The 11,691-nt window shown below is 56.9% G+C and overlaps 2 protein-coding genes across 4 annotated transcripts in view; one reads left to right on the top strand and one right to left on the bottom strand.

Moving 5' to 3' along the window:
* MAN1B1 (mannosidase alpha class 1B member 1) overlaps positions 1-6,535 on the top strand; it is a 28,493-nt gene extending 21,958 nt beyond the window's left edge. The window contains 5 exon segments of the mRNA XM_003794816.3: positions 3,460-3,650; positions 3,940-4,060; positions 4,738-4,935; positions 5,023-5,154; positions 5,784-6,535. Of these exon segments, the coding sequence (XP_003794864.2) occupies positions 3,460-3,650; positions 3,940-4,060; positions 4,738-4,935; positions 5,023-5,154; positions 5,784-5,987 (846 nt within the window). The 3' untranslated portion in view covers positions 5,988-6,535.
* Positions 6,536-7,643: 1,108 nt separating this feature from the next.
* On the bottom strand, positions 7,644-11,222 carry DPP7 (dipeptidyl peptidase 7). 3 transcript variants are annotated; one of them, XM_003794932.3, is made up of 13 exons: positions 11,109-11,222; positions 10,922-11,035; positions 10,705-10,844; positions 10,459-10,622; positions 9,858-9,993; positions 9,705-9,786; positions 9,458-9,624; positions 9,256-9,316; positions 8,823-8,941; positions 8,585-8,741; positions 8,439-8,503; positions 8,044-8,114; positions 7,644-7,962 (listed from the first exon to the last, which is right to left on the bottom strand). In XM_003794932.3, the coding sequence occupies exons 1-13, from the start codon at positions 11,206-11,208 to the stop codon at positions 7,833-7,835; spliced, it is 1,506 nt and encodes a 501-aa protein (XP_003794980.3). In that variant the 5' UTR covers positions 11,209-11,222; the 3' UTR covers positions 7,644-7,832. The 3 variants fall into 3 exon arrangements, with proteins under 3 accessions (XP_003794980.3, XP_023371899.1, XP_012663756.1); XM_023516131.1 differs by lacking the exon at positions 11,109-11,222 and having other exon boundaries at positions 10,963-11,010; XM_012808302.2 differs by lacking the exon at positions 11,109-11,222 and having other exon boundaries at positions 10,927-10,976.
* Positions 11,223-11,691: the final 469 nt, after the last annotated feature.

The raw sequence follows: 11,691 nt of genomic DNA on the forward strand, positions 1-11,691 counted from the left end.
GGGGATTCGAACCCGCCACCTTAGGTGTATGTGGCTGGTGCCTTAGCCACTTGAGCCACAGGTGCCAAGCCAATTCCTAGTTTTTTTAAGAGCCTTTATCACAAAAGGATTTTTGTTAGCTGCTTTTTATGAGTTGAGGCCTTGTGTGCTCTTCCCTTACCCGGTCCCTGAGGTGTGTTGCACTGACTGATTTTCCTGTACTGAACATCCTGGCACATTCTAGGGATGAATCCCACTTGGTCATGGTATATAGTCCTGTTCATATGCTGCTAAATTCTAGTATTTTGTTCAGGATTTTTATATCAGTGTTCACAAAGCACTGATGAAACTGCAGTTTTCATTCCTGTCGTTATCTCTGTCTGGCTTTGGGACCAGGTATTGCCAGCCTGGTAGAGTGAGTCGGGCGGTGTTTTTTCTTCTTCATGTTTAGGGGGAAGGTTTAGGAATGATTGTTACTATTTCTTCTATTTCTTTATAATCTAGCCTTGATAGGTTTTGTGAATTTGCCCATTGATCCAGATGAGCCAGCTTGTTGGTATGCAGTTGTCAGTACCATTCCCTTGTGGTCCTGTTCACGTCTGCAGTTGTGCCCTCACCTTCATTTCTGGTTTTGGTGATTACAGTAAGTGCAGTTTGACTTAGACTTGGGTTATGTGCTATAAGATCTTGTCTCTCTTGTTTTCTTGCTTTTCCTAACGAATCTTGAGCCTTGTTTGGTGAGAGCTACACAGACATGAATGCCTTGGGCAGGAAAGGCCTTGGCTAGAGAAGCCCCCACCTGCCCCGCCGTCAGCTGGGGGTGCAGGACCAGTTTGGGGGTGCAGGGCCGGCTGGGGGTGCAGGGCCAGTTGGTGTGTGGAGCTCACTCAGTCTCCACTCAGTGCCTGTCCAGAGCCTCCTACATGGCAGCATGTGGGAGCCTTGCTCTGTGGTGTTCTGCATGGTGACTGAGGTATTGAGGTGCTGGAGTTGATGAGAGCCCCTCTGCCAGTGACATCTACATCATCCACAGGGCCATTTGCTGCTGCCCCAACTTCCTTCCCTAGGGGAATCTGAGTGGTGAATGGATGCCACGCATGGGCAATGTGGGTGGACCCTGCCACACAGTCTTCCAGAGCTGGTCCATGAGCATCGGAATTACAACATGAGGCTGCACCTGGGCTCTAACAGCCTCTGATGTCCTTCAGAGCACCCTGAGAGGCCACACAGAGCCCCACAGAGCCTCCACTGTGTCCCTTCCTGCTCAGGAAGTCACTCCAGTGCCCACATTGTAACTCACACATGGACCTGCGGCCCTGCCCAGCTGGTGTGTGATGAGATCATTGCCCTGAGCAGTGGTCAGCACCCAGCCCTCTGCCCCTACTACAACTCATGTGCCTTAAGCTTCTGCCAGGCACCACTGTTTCATCCCTGCAACGAGGAAACTGAGGCACCAAGAGGGTTTGTGACTCAGGATCAGATTTGAGAAGCAGTTAGGCGTGGAAACCCCCTTTTGTTTAATCTCCCACTTCTCAGGGGACATTAGGGTTGTTTCCACATTTTGGCTGTTGTGAGTGATGCTGCTGTGAGCACGAGTGTATAGACACCATTTGAAGCTCTGCTTTTGGCTCTTGTGTATGTATGTATCTAAAGTAGACTTGCTGGGTTGCGTGGTATTTCAATTTTGAGAAACCACCAAACTGTGTTCCCTGCTGGCCACAGCATTTTGCATCCCAAAAGCAGTATACAGGGCTCCAGTTTCTCCATATCCTTGCCAATTACATGCCATTTCCTTTTTTCTGTATAGTAGCCAGTGAGATGTGGTGATACCTCACTGTGATTTTGATTTGTATTTCCCTGATGACCAGTGAGGTTAAACATTATTTCATATACTTATTGACCAATTGTATATCTTTGGAGAAATATCTAATCAAGTTCTTGGCTTTTTTTTTTTTTTTAGAGACAGAGTCTCACTATGTGGCCCTCGGTAGAGTGCTGTGGAGTCATAGCTCACAGCAACCTCCAACTCGTGGGCTTAGGCGATTCTCTTGCCTTAGCCTCCCAAGTAGCTGGGACTACAGGTTCCCACCACAACGCTTGGCTATTTTTTTCTTGCAGTTTGGCTGGAGCCAGGTTTGAACCTGCCACCCTCGGTATGTGGGGCCAGTGCCCTACTCACTGAGCCACAGGCTCCGCCCTTGGCTTGTTTTTTAATTGAGTTGTCATGTTGAGTTGTGGGAGTTCTTTGTTCTATATATTAACCCCTTACCAGATGTGGGTTTGCTCTCACTTTGTTAATAATGTACTTTGATGCATAGAATATTGTCATTTTCATGGTCTTTGTTGTTCATGGCCTTGGTCTCATATTAGAGCCTCTGTTCTTTTTTTTTTTTTTTTGCAGTTTTTGGCTGGGGCTGGGTTTGAACCTGCCACCTTCGGCACGTGGGGCCAGTGCCCTACTCCTTTGAGCCACAGGTGCTGCCTGCTGTCCTTTTTTTTTTTGGAGACAGGGTCCTTTCTCTGTGACCCAGGTTGGAGTGCAGTGGTATCATCACAGTTCACTGCAGCCTCCCAACACCTGGCTTCAAGGATCTTCCTGCCTCAGCCTCCTAAGTGGCTCGGACTACGGGCACCCGCCATAATGCCTGGCTAGTTTTTTCAGTTTTTAGCAGAGACAGGATCTGGCTCTTGCTCTGCTGAATTTGAACTACTGAGTTGAAAGGATCCTCCTCCCTGGGTCTCCCAGGGTGCTGGGATTGTATACATGAGCCACCATGCCTAGCCTAAAGTGTCTTTTCTTAATCATGAATTGAACATGCCCCAATTGAGAGGCCAGGAGCACTGGTGAGAGGTGAAACAGACACCGTCTGTGTGAGTCCCGTGGCGTGTTGAGGGCATCTCCACTGTGTGTTCATGGAAGATCCCCTTCTGCCCCACCAGGAACAGAGAGAACCTTACAGTTAGTTGGTTTGGGTGTGTGTTGTGTGTTGGGTAGAAGCCAGGAAAGTCCTGGCCATATGGAGTCCTAAAAATTCTGCTAATATGTGCTAGAGCTGTGAGTGCCTGGGACACATGCCGCCCAGCTGCAGGTGGGCTCAGAGGAACTACGGTCTCTGGCAACTTGGAGGGTGCTTGGGAGCTGTCTAGGAGGGTGCAAGGTCAGGAGTGACTCGGGACTCAGAAAGCAGAGGTGCCTGCCAGCCCCTCAGGGCAATATCTGATAGCCAGGTTGATAGGTTGCCATGAGGACAGCTGCTATGGTCATTAGATGTCATCTCCATCAGATGACAAGAGGACACGTAAGCTCTGTTGTCAGGGCCTGGCAGGGCAGCCGGACCATCGTGAATCTGGGTGTTGCCCAGTGCAGACACTATGTGCGGTATGGCCAGCAACAGCGGTGATAGGAGAGAAGGGGCAGCGCTCACAGAGCCCATTTACCTCTTACCCGGATAAAATGCGTCATCCCCCTCTGTGCTGCAGGAGGCTGCGGAGGAGGTGACAAGGCACATCCATTCCCTGCCTGGAAAGAAGGATGGGCTGGTGCCCATGTTCATCAACACCCACAGCGGCCTCTTCACCCACCTGGGGGTGTTCACCGTGGGCGCCAGGGCTGACAGCTACTACGAGTACCTGCTGAAGCAGTGGATCCAGGGTGGGAAGAAGGAGACACAGTGAGGCCAGTTTCGTAGCTTTGGTGTGACCTTCCCAAAGCCCCGCTTGTCCCAGTTCTTTGTCAGGAAACTGCACCCACGCCAGGCATGGTCTGTGTTCTTCCAGCTGAATTGACTTCTAATTGTGGCCTGTGTGGGGGCAAGGGAGCCATTCATGGTGCAGGGCTCCTTGGTGCCAGCTGAAGGCCCTTGTTGCCTTCACTGGTAAAGTGGACGGTCCCAGCCTGTTCTGGGCCCTTGCAGAGGCCAAGCACCTGCCCTGCAGGTGAGTGGCTGCTGTTTTCTGCAGGTTATTGGAAGATTACCTTGAGGCCATTGAGGGGATGAAGACACACCTGCTGCGGCATTCGGAGCCTAGCAAGCTCACGTTTGTGGGGGAACTTGCCCATGGCCACTTTAGCGCCAAGATGGTGAGTGTGTGCAGGCTACATTGTGCCTTCAGGAGCCCACCCCTTTTCTGTAGGCTCCTGAGTCTCCTGAGTCTGGGTGTTGGAAAGAACAGTGACATTCCTGGGTGTGGTGGCTCACACCTGTAATCTCAGAACTCTGGAAGGCCAAGGCAGGTAAATTGCCTCAGCTCAGGAGTTGGAGACCAGCTTAACTCTACTAAAAATGGGATGCCCACTAGCTGGGCAATGTGGCCTCCCTATAGTCCCAGCTACTAGGGAAGCTGAGGCAAGAGGATTATTCTAGCCCAGGAGTTTGAGGTTGCTGTGAGCTATGATGCCACAGCCGTCTACCTGGGGCAACAAAAACAAAAAAGAACTGTGAAGGCTTGGCCAAGGTATGTGGTCGAGATGTCTGGTGACCGCTACTGCCTCCCTGGCCCCACCACGGCCCTCCCCGCAGTGTCTGCCACCCAGCAGGTGCTCATGGGGGTCTGGGGAAACCCAGCAGCCCTTCTTCCCCAAGAGCAGGAGGCCCTTGCTGAGCTGCTTCTTGTGCTACTGCTGTCAAGGCTGTGATGAGTGTCTGTTCTGGGGACCCTGGAGACTGAGATAGCTCTGGGCCTAGCATTGGCTACCTTTGTGGCTGCAAGCCCAGGGCATGGGCCTGTGATTGGGCTGAATGGACACTCTGATTCCAGGACCACCTAGTGTGCTTCTTGCCAGGGACGCTGGCTCTTGGCGTCCACCATGGCCTACCAGCCGACCACATGCAGTTGGCCCAGAAGCTCATGGAGACTTGTTACCAGATGAACCGGCAGATGGAGACAGGGCTGAGTCCTGAGATCGTGCACTTCAACCTTTACCCCCAGCCAGGCCTCCAGGACATTGAGGTCAAGGTGGGCCTGGGCCCAGGCCAAGGTCAGGTGGAGGGAAGGGTCTGTGCCATTAGACCAGCCTTGCGCTGAGCACAGCTGTGTCCCCAGCCGGCTGACAGGCACAACCTGCTGCGGCCAGAGACGGTGGAGAGCCTGTTCTACTTGTACCGCATCACAGGCAACCCCAAGTACCAGGACTGGGGCTGGGAGATCCTGCAGAGCTTCAACAGCTTCACGCGGGTGAGCACCAGGCGTGTGTCCCAGTGCACGTGGCAACCTGGTGGTGGCGTGGCCAGGCTGTGCGAGACTCTGGCTGGCTGTGGTGAGGGTGGGGGAGGGGAGGCTTGCTGCAGACTCAAGGTAGCCTGTGGACCCAGAGTCTCAGGGCAGCCAGGCTCCTGAGGAGGGTCCTTGCTATAGCCTGACGTGCACCAAGGGCTATGGCGCTACCCTGCCATGGTCAGGCAGGGCTGCCTGGCATTCTGCACATGAGACCCATTTTTAGGAAAGGTCATGCCCTTCTAGGGCCACTGGCAGGCCCACTGCCCACCATAGTAGAGACAGACTCTGTGATGCTGTCTTTGTGGCTGAGCCTCCGCTGCCTTAGCCCCTAACCATCTGCACCTGTCTCTTCCCTACACCGTGAGGGAGGAGGCACGGAGACTCCTCAGCCAGGGTTCTGGGGACAGCAGTTTCCATCCCAGCCATGCAAGGGTTGTTGGCAGTTCCAGGGGTCTCTAGCAGAACCACAGCTAACCCTGTGTGCCCTCTACCCCAAGCCTGCCTTGGGGCCACGTGTTGGTTAGGGGTTCCAGCGTGGTGTGGGAGCGTGCACCCCAGCCCTGGTGACACAGCCTTGGCCTTGGCAGGTGCGCTCAGGCGGCTATTCCTCCATCAACAACGTCCGGAATCCCCAGAAGCCTGAGCCCAGGGACAAGATGGAGAGCTTCTTCCTGGGGGAGACACTCAAGTACCTGTACCTGCTGTTTTCTGACACTTCCGACCTCCTCAGCCTGGATGCCTATGTGTTCAACACTGAGGCCCATCCCCTGCCCATCTGGACCGCCACCTAGGGAGGGCAGGTCCTGCCTCGATGTATGGGACCTGCTGGCGGGTCTGAGGTGTTTTCAAGGGGCCCTCGTGGGGTTGGCAGCCTCTGAGCCTCACGCACTCCTGCCCTGGCTCTGTTTCTAGTCTGGAAACAGAAGAGTAAGACCCAGATATGTGACTCAGGGTAGGCCAGCCCACTGGAGTCTCCTGCCTTCTCTGAGAAAACTCGAATCATGACTCAAAATTCCTGAAACCTGAATGTCCCCCTACCAGCCTACTTCACAGTATTCCTGGGGCCTCTGGTTCCCCTCCAGGGGCTGAGTTGTGTTCAGAAAGAGGACCAATTAGATAGCCCAGATCCGCTCTGCTTGGGCTCACAGAGTCTATGTCCCAGCCTCGGGTCTCGGGGGCCCCAGTCCAGGCCTGGCCCTCGTGTTTACATGTTGGACTCAGGGATCCTCCCGGCTGCCCTGCAGGGGGCTCGGAGGGGCGAGGGAGGCAAGTTCATCCTGCTGCCGTCCCACTTGGACAGAATGGCTCTTTCGGTGAAGATAAAAGTTGATTTGCTCTACCTGGTGTCTCCCGTGTATGTCAGCTTGCAGGAGCCCTGGGAGAAGTTCTTTGGGTTACATCTCAAAATTCAGCTTCCTAACATCTGTACTGACTGCAGTGTCCCCTGCTGCTGGGCAGAAAGAGGCTCTGGGGGATGAGCCAGCATTGCCAGCCATAGTGGCATGGCAGGGGCCCTCATGGTGAGGCACTAGCTGGGCAGGGTCAGTTCCCACTTGCCTTGGTGGGGGTGCCTGAGCCCTTGGACGTGGACAGCAGAGCTGTCTTCTGCATCTTTTGCCCTTTGATGTCACCAGCAGTGTCCCTGTCATGGGGGCTGGGCCTGGTCTGGGGTTATCCCTCGACCCCAAACCAAGGTGACCTCTTAGGACAGCCCAGTTTTGCCCTCCAGTGTTAAGCATGGGGAGCCCATTGCCTTTATCACTTATGGAAGATTTTCCTTTCCTGGGAAGCCAGAGCTGGTGGCCACTGGGGCAGGGCTGTGGCTGCTGCCCCTGCAACTTCCACCCAGCTCCTGAGTGGGTGGGGCCTTGGTTCTTTTTCCTGCCTGGGTCATACCTCAAAACACCCCATGGCAGCTACCTGGTTCCCCCTGGGGACTTCCTCTCCTGAGGTACACACCCCAAGCCAGCTTCCAGCCCATACATGTGTGCCTGGAAGATATCAGGAGACCTGGAACCGTCTCCTCCAAGGACACCCCCATACTGAGGCATGGAGCTGCCCTCCTGGGGCTGTGGTGGGTACTGAGCAGCTGCAAAGACTTCTCCAACTCATTCCTGGGTCCCCCACAAATGTGCAGCCTTTGAGGACCGAGAGTGCCATCTGGGGCCTCCCCTGGAGGGGATGCTGTGGGCAGAGGCTGTAACTTTGGAACAGATGTCTGAGAACCAAGCCATGGCAGGACTGCGTGGCCACAGCCTCTCAACCGTGTCACCTTCCCAAGAGGGGATGCTGGCCAAGACAGATACGGTTTCTCCCCATTGCCTCAGATAACAAACACAAGTGCTGAGGAGTCCACACCATGTTGAAAGTGAACCTTGTTCTGGGGTCCTGTACCACGTCCTCTAGCTTCTGCCTATGGACCCCAGACAGGACTGGACACAGGACACTTCAGACCAGGCAGCCAGACATTTATTCAGCCCCTTCACTTTCCACCAGCCCCTCCTAGTAAAGCCCCCACACTGGGCAGCCACTGTGGGCCAGGCCTCAAGATCCAGGTGCATCAGCCAGACACAGCACAGGCGGCTGGTGTCTCACTCCACCAGGAACCTTGAGACGCCCCTTGGCATCCTCTGGTCTTAGCCTCTGGGTCCCCAACGCAGGGCCAGCCACTGCTTGTGCCTGGCAGCCTTCACCCACTTGCCAATGAGAGCAGCCTCCAGCCTTCGGGCCTCCACAACGGAGTGGGGATCTTCCGGGTGGGATGCTCTGAGGGGTGAGTGGGGCATCAGTGGGTATGCAGCCCACCCTCCCAGCATAGGAGAAGGCCCAGGGCGCCTCCCACTGCACCTGAGGTCCAGGTGATGTGCTCCCCCAGGGATGGTGATGGCGACAACTGAGGCGCTCAGGTTCTGCTGAATCTGTGGTCAGCAGGGGGGACTCCTGTCAGCCATGTGCTCATGGGGCCTGCATGGCCTTGAGGCCCCCACTGTAAAGGAGGTGTGATGGGGGCAAGCTGGTGTCAGCCCACACCAAACAATCAAGAAAAGAACCAGAAAGGAAGAACAGGGAGTAGCAGGGCTGGAGGGAGAATGGGTACATCCACAGAGCCAATTTGGGTCCTCTGAGAAGATTCTGGAAACTGATCAGGAAAACCTGCACAGGGTCACTTATAAAAACTGAGGAGCCACAGCTGCAGCCACATGACCCATATTGGGTCAGCAGCCACCTAGACTGGGACTCACCCCGCCACCTGCCCAGGGGTCCAGGTCACCGTTGGAGAAGATGATGTTGCTGGTAGCTTTGAGGTCTGCAAGGGACACGGCAAGGCCTGGTGAGCCAGGGCTGGGGCCACAAGGGCAACCACTACCCCACCCAACCCTGGCCTCACCGCCCCCCCAGAAGTTGGTGTGTAGCCAGTCTGGTCGTGGCCACACGCCCCATGCTTCTTGGCAGTACTGCTGGCGCTGAGCCTCAGTGAATGGGAGGACAGGGAACATGTCAGTCACATTGTTGCTGGCAAAGGTCAGGCTGATCTCAGTGCAGGCCTGTGGACACCCACCCTATTGTCAGGTGGCCATACATGCCCACACCCCAGCCACAGGCCCCAGGCTGCCCACCATCCACACCTGGTAGTCCCAGGCCTTGGCATCAGGGCCAGAGCCACAGCCCGTGGGGTCAGCACAGCTGTGGTACAGTTGATAGATGTCATAGCAGGGCTCTGTGCCTGAGGCATTGTAGACCAGTCCTGGGGAGGAGTGGGGCTGGGGCCGGAGGCAGGACACCAGCACCACACACTCAGGCCACCCAACCTGTCCCTGAGGAAGGGTCTTGCAGGTTGGCAGGGCCCTCTGTTCCCGGGGACCCCAGAGGCCTGGCTGAGCAGCATGCTCCTGGCAGGCCTGGCCCTAGGCGAGCCTGGGAGGAGTCCTCAGGATGGCCACTGCCTCCCCCAGGGCTGCTGGTGGCCACTCTTGCACCCCACACGGCCCTCACCTCACCAGCCCCTACACTAGCCTTGGGGTCTCCACACTTGCCCATCTGGGGTCTGGGGAGGCAAACCTGCCAGGGCCCGCAGCCCTGTGATTCTCTGGGCCTCACTCAGCAGCAGATTGCAGCCCACCTGCATGGAGAGCACAGTGCCTCAGCGGGGCCCTCGCCAGCTACCCCCGCAACGTGAGGTCACCGCTGGGCCCATCCCTGCCCCTGGGACACTGCTTTGCCCCAATTTCAGCCTCTCTCCACACCAAAAGGAGGCCTTCACCTTGACAGGGTTGGCAGGAAGGTGCCCCATGAAGTCGGTAGCGTATGGGTAGTTCATCATGGCCAGCACAGTGAAGGCATTCCGGGTAAACACGAAGAGCTGGGTCTGGTCCTTGGGGCCTGAGAGCGGCTGGCAGGTGCTGAATTCCCGGCTGACTGTGTCATAGTCTGTCGGCACAGTGGAGAAGAGGAGGCTCTAGGGGATATAGACATGTGGGATGGCTGGCTTGCTGAAGGCAGGGCCTCACCTCCCTGCAGGAACAGGTCTCTGATCTGCTGGAAGGCGTCCCGCACACCCTGGGCACATTTGGGACTCTGGCTCTCAAAGGCCTGGAGAAGAGACCATGCTTGTGCAGCTGCTGCGCCCCGTGGGCCTGGGGGACTCTGGGCCCTGAACTCACCGCGGTGACATCCCGGAAGAATTGGTCAGGGTCTCCAAGACCTGCTGCAGCTATGACAGGTGCACTGGCTGCCAGCGCCCCCACCACCAGGTGGGGGTACTTCATCCTCAGGTAGGCGCTGAGCATCCCCCCATAACTGGGTACAGGGCACAGGCTTAGGGCTGGGGCCCTGCCCAGAGCTGCTCTGCTACCCCACTTCCTCTCCCTCCTCAGTGGCCCACAGGTGCCATGAGAAGGATCCAAAACTTCTGAGAGCCCCAAATTCTGACCTTGGGCCCTGTGTAGCCTTCACTGGGAAGGGACACCTGGTGGGCACCTGCCCTAAGGACATGGTCAACACCAAGGCAGGTGGGGTCTCCCCATTAGTGTTCCCAGCACTTCCCAGCCAGTGTGGTCGGCAATGCTGAGGGGGGTGGGTTTCCCATGGGAGGAGGCATTAGGTGGGGAGATGGGAGTCAAAGGGTGCAGGTGCCAGAGGGGTGAAGGGTGGGGGTCCAGGAGCCAGGTGGTGCCTGCCCCCAGCCTCTGCATGTGGGGGGCGGGTACAGCCTAAAGCCCCTTGGCCTGAAAGACAGCACAGGCCCTGCTGCGAGGGACCCACCTCCCACCAAAGGCGATGGTGGGGGCATCCTGAGCCCCCAGGTCCCTCTGTAGTGCCTGAAGAAGCACAGCAAAGTCGGCCAGGGCCTGCTCCACCGTCAGCAGCTCCATGTAGCCACGCTGTGTTGACCGCTTGCCGAAGGGGAGTGACTTCCCATAGTACCGCTGTGGGCGGACACAAGGACCACTGACCCACTGCCCCTACCACCCGCCTGCCCAGGGTGACCATCCGGGAACTGCTACCCACATGTTCTGCAAAGACCAGCAGAGCTGCCTCTTGGGCCGCCAGCTCCACGATGAAGCCCGAGTGGTTGGCAAAGGACCACACATCCCCCTCGTTCCCGGTGTAGAAGAAGATGGGTCCCTCGGCCCTGTCCCAGAACTTGTCTGTGGGGTTGGGGTGGACAGGGGCTGGTGAGGCCGGGCCACTGACCTGGGGCCCTGGCCAGCGGGAGGGGCCTCACCTGACACCAGGAACCGCTGGGGGAAGGTCTTGTTGCCGAACCTTTCAAAGTTGAAATGGTCCAGAAGCTGCTCAAAGTACCTCTCCCCAAAGTCAGGGTTTATGTCACTGGGTACTGGGAGGGGAAGGAGAGGATGAGGGTGTGCCTTGGAGTGGTCAGGGCGGAGGGGCCACATGCCCACACTCACCTCTGGCTTGGAGGCTGTGCAGCCCGAGTGTCAGCAACAGGACTGGGGCCCAGGAAGGGCCCAGATGGGCCATGGGTGCCCGGCGGCACTGGGGGATCATGTCTGGGTTTGCCGGTAGCAAGATGGTCACATGAGTGAGCTCACGTGACCGGGGCTGCCTCACGTGGCAGCATGGGAGGGGCTTTCCCCTCCTTAGGGCCATATCTGGAGCCCTGAGCAGGGCAGGTGAAGGTTCCTGGCACCCACTATGTCCCATGGAGACGGTCGTCATGGAGACACATAAACAAGTGGAGGGCTGAGCCTGGCGTGGAGCGGGGGGCTTGTCCCCCACAAAGTGACATCTTGGAAGAGTGTCCCTGAGAGGGTGAGGTTCCCTGGGGCTACAGGTCTTGGGTGGTCTCCAGCCTCACCACCAGCTTATTCAACAGCCCGCCCTGCTGCCTAGCCCCTCCATGCACCCCCCCCTGCTGCACTGCCAGCCCCATGAGGACAAGGCCAAAGGCTCCAGGGCAGGGCTAGGAATCCCATGTGGAGTGACACCGCCTGGAGAAAGGACACAGGCTAGTCCAGAAACAGCAAGGGG

Source organism: Otolemur garnettii, unplaced genomic scaffold, assembly GCF_000181295.1.
Source record: "Otolemur garnettii isolate 467f Iridium unplaced genomic scaffold, OtoGar3 scaffold00087, whole genome shotgun sequence".
In the NCBI taxonomy this organism is placed as follows: Eukaryota; Metazoa; Chordata; class Mammalia; order Primates; family Galagidae; genus Otolemur; species Otolemur garnettii.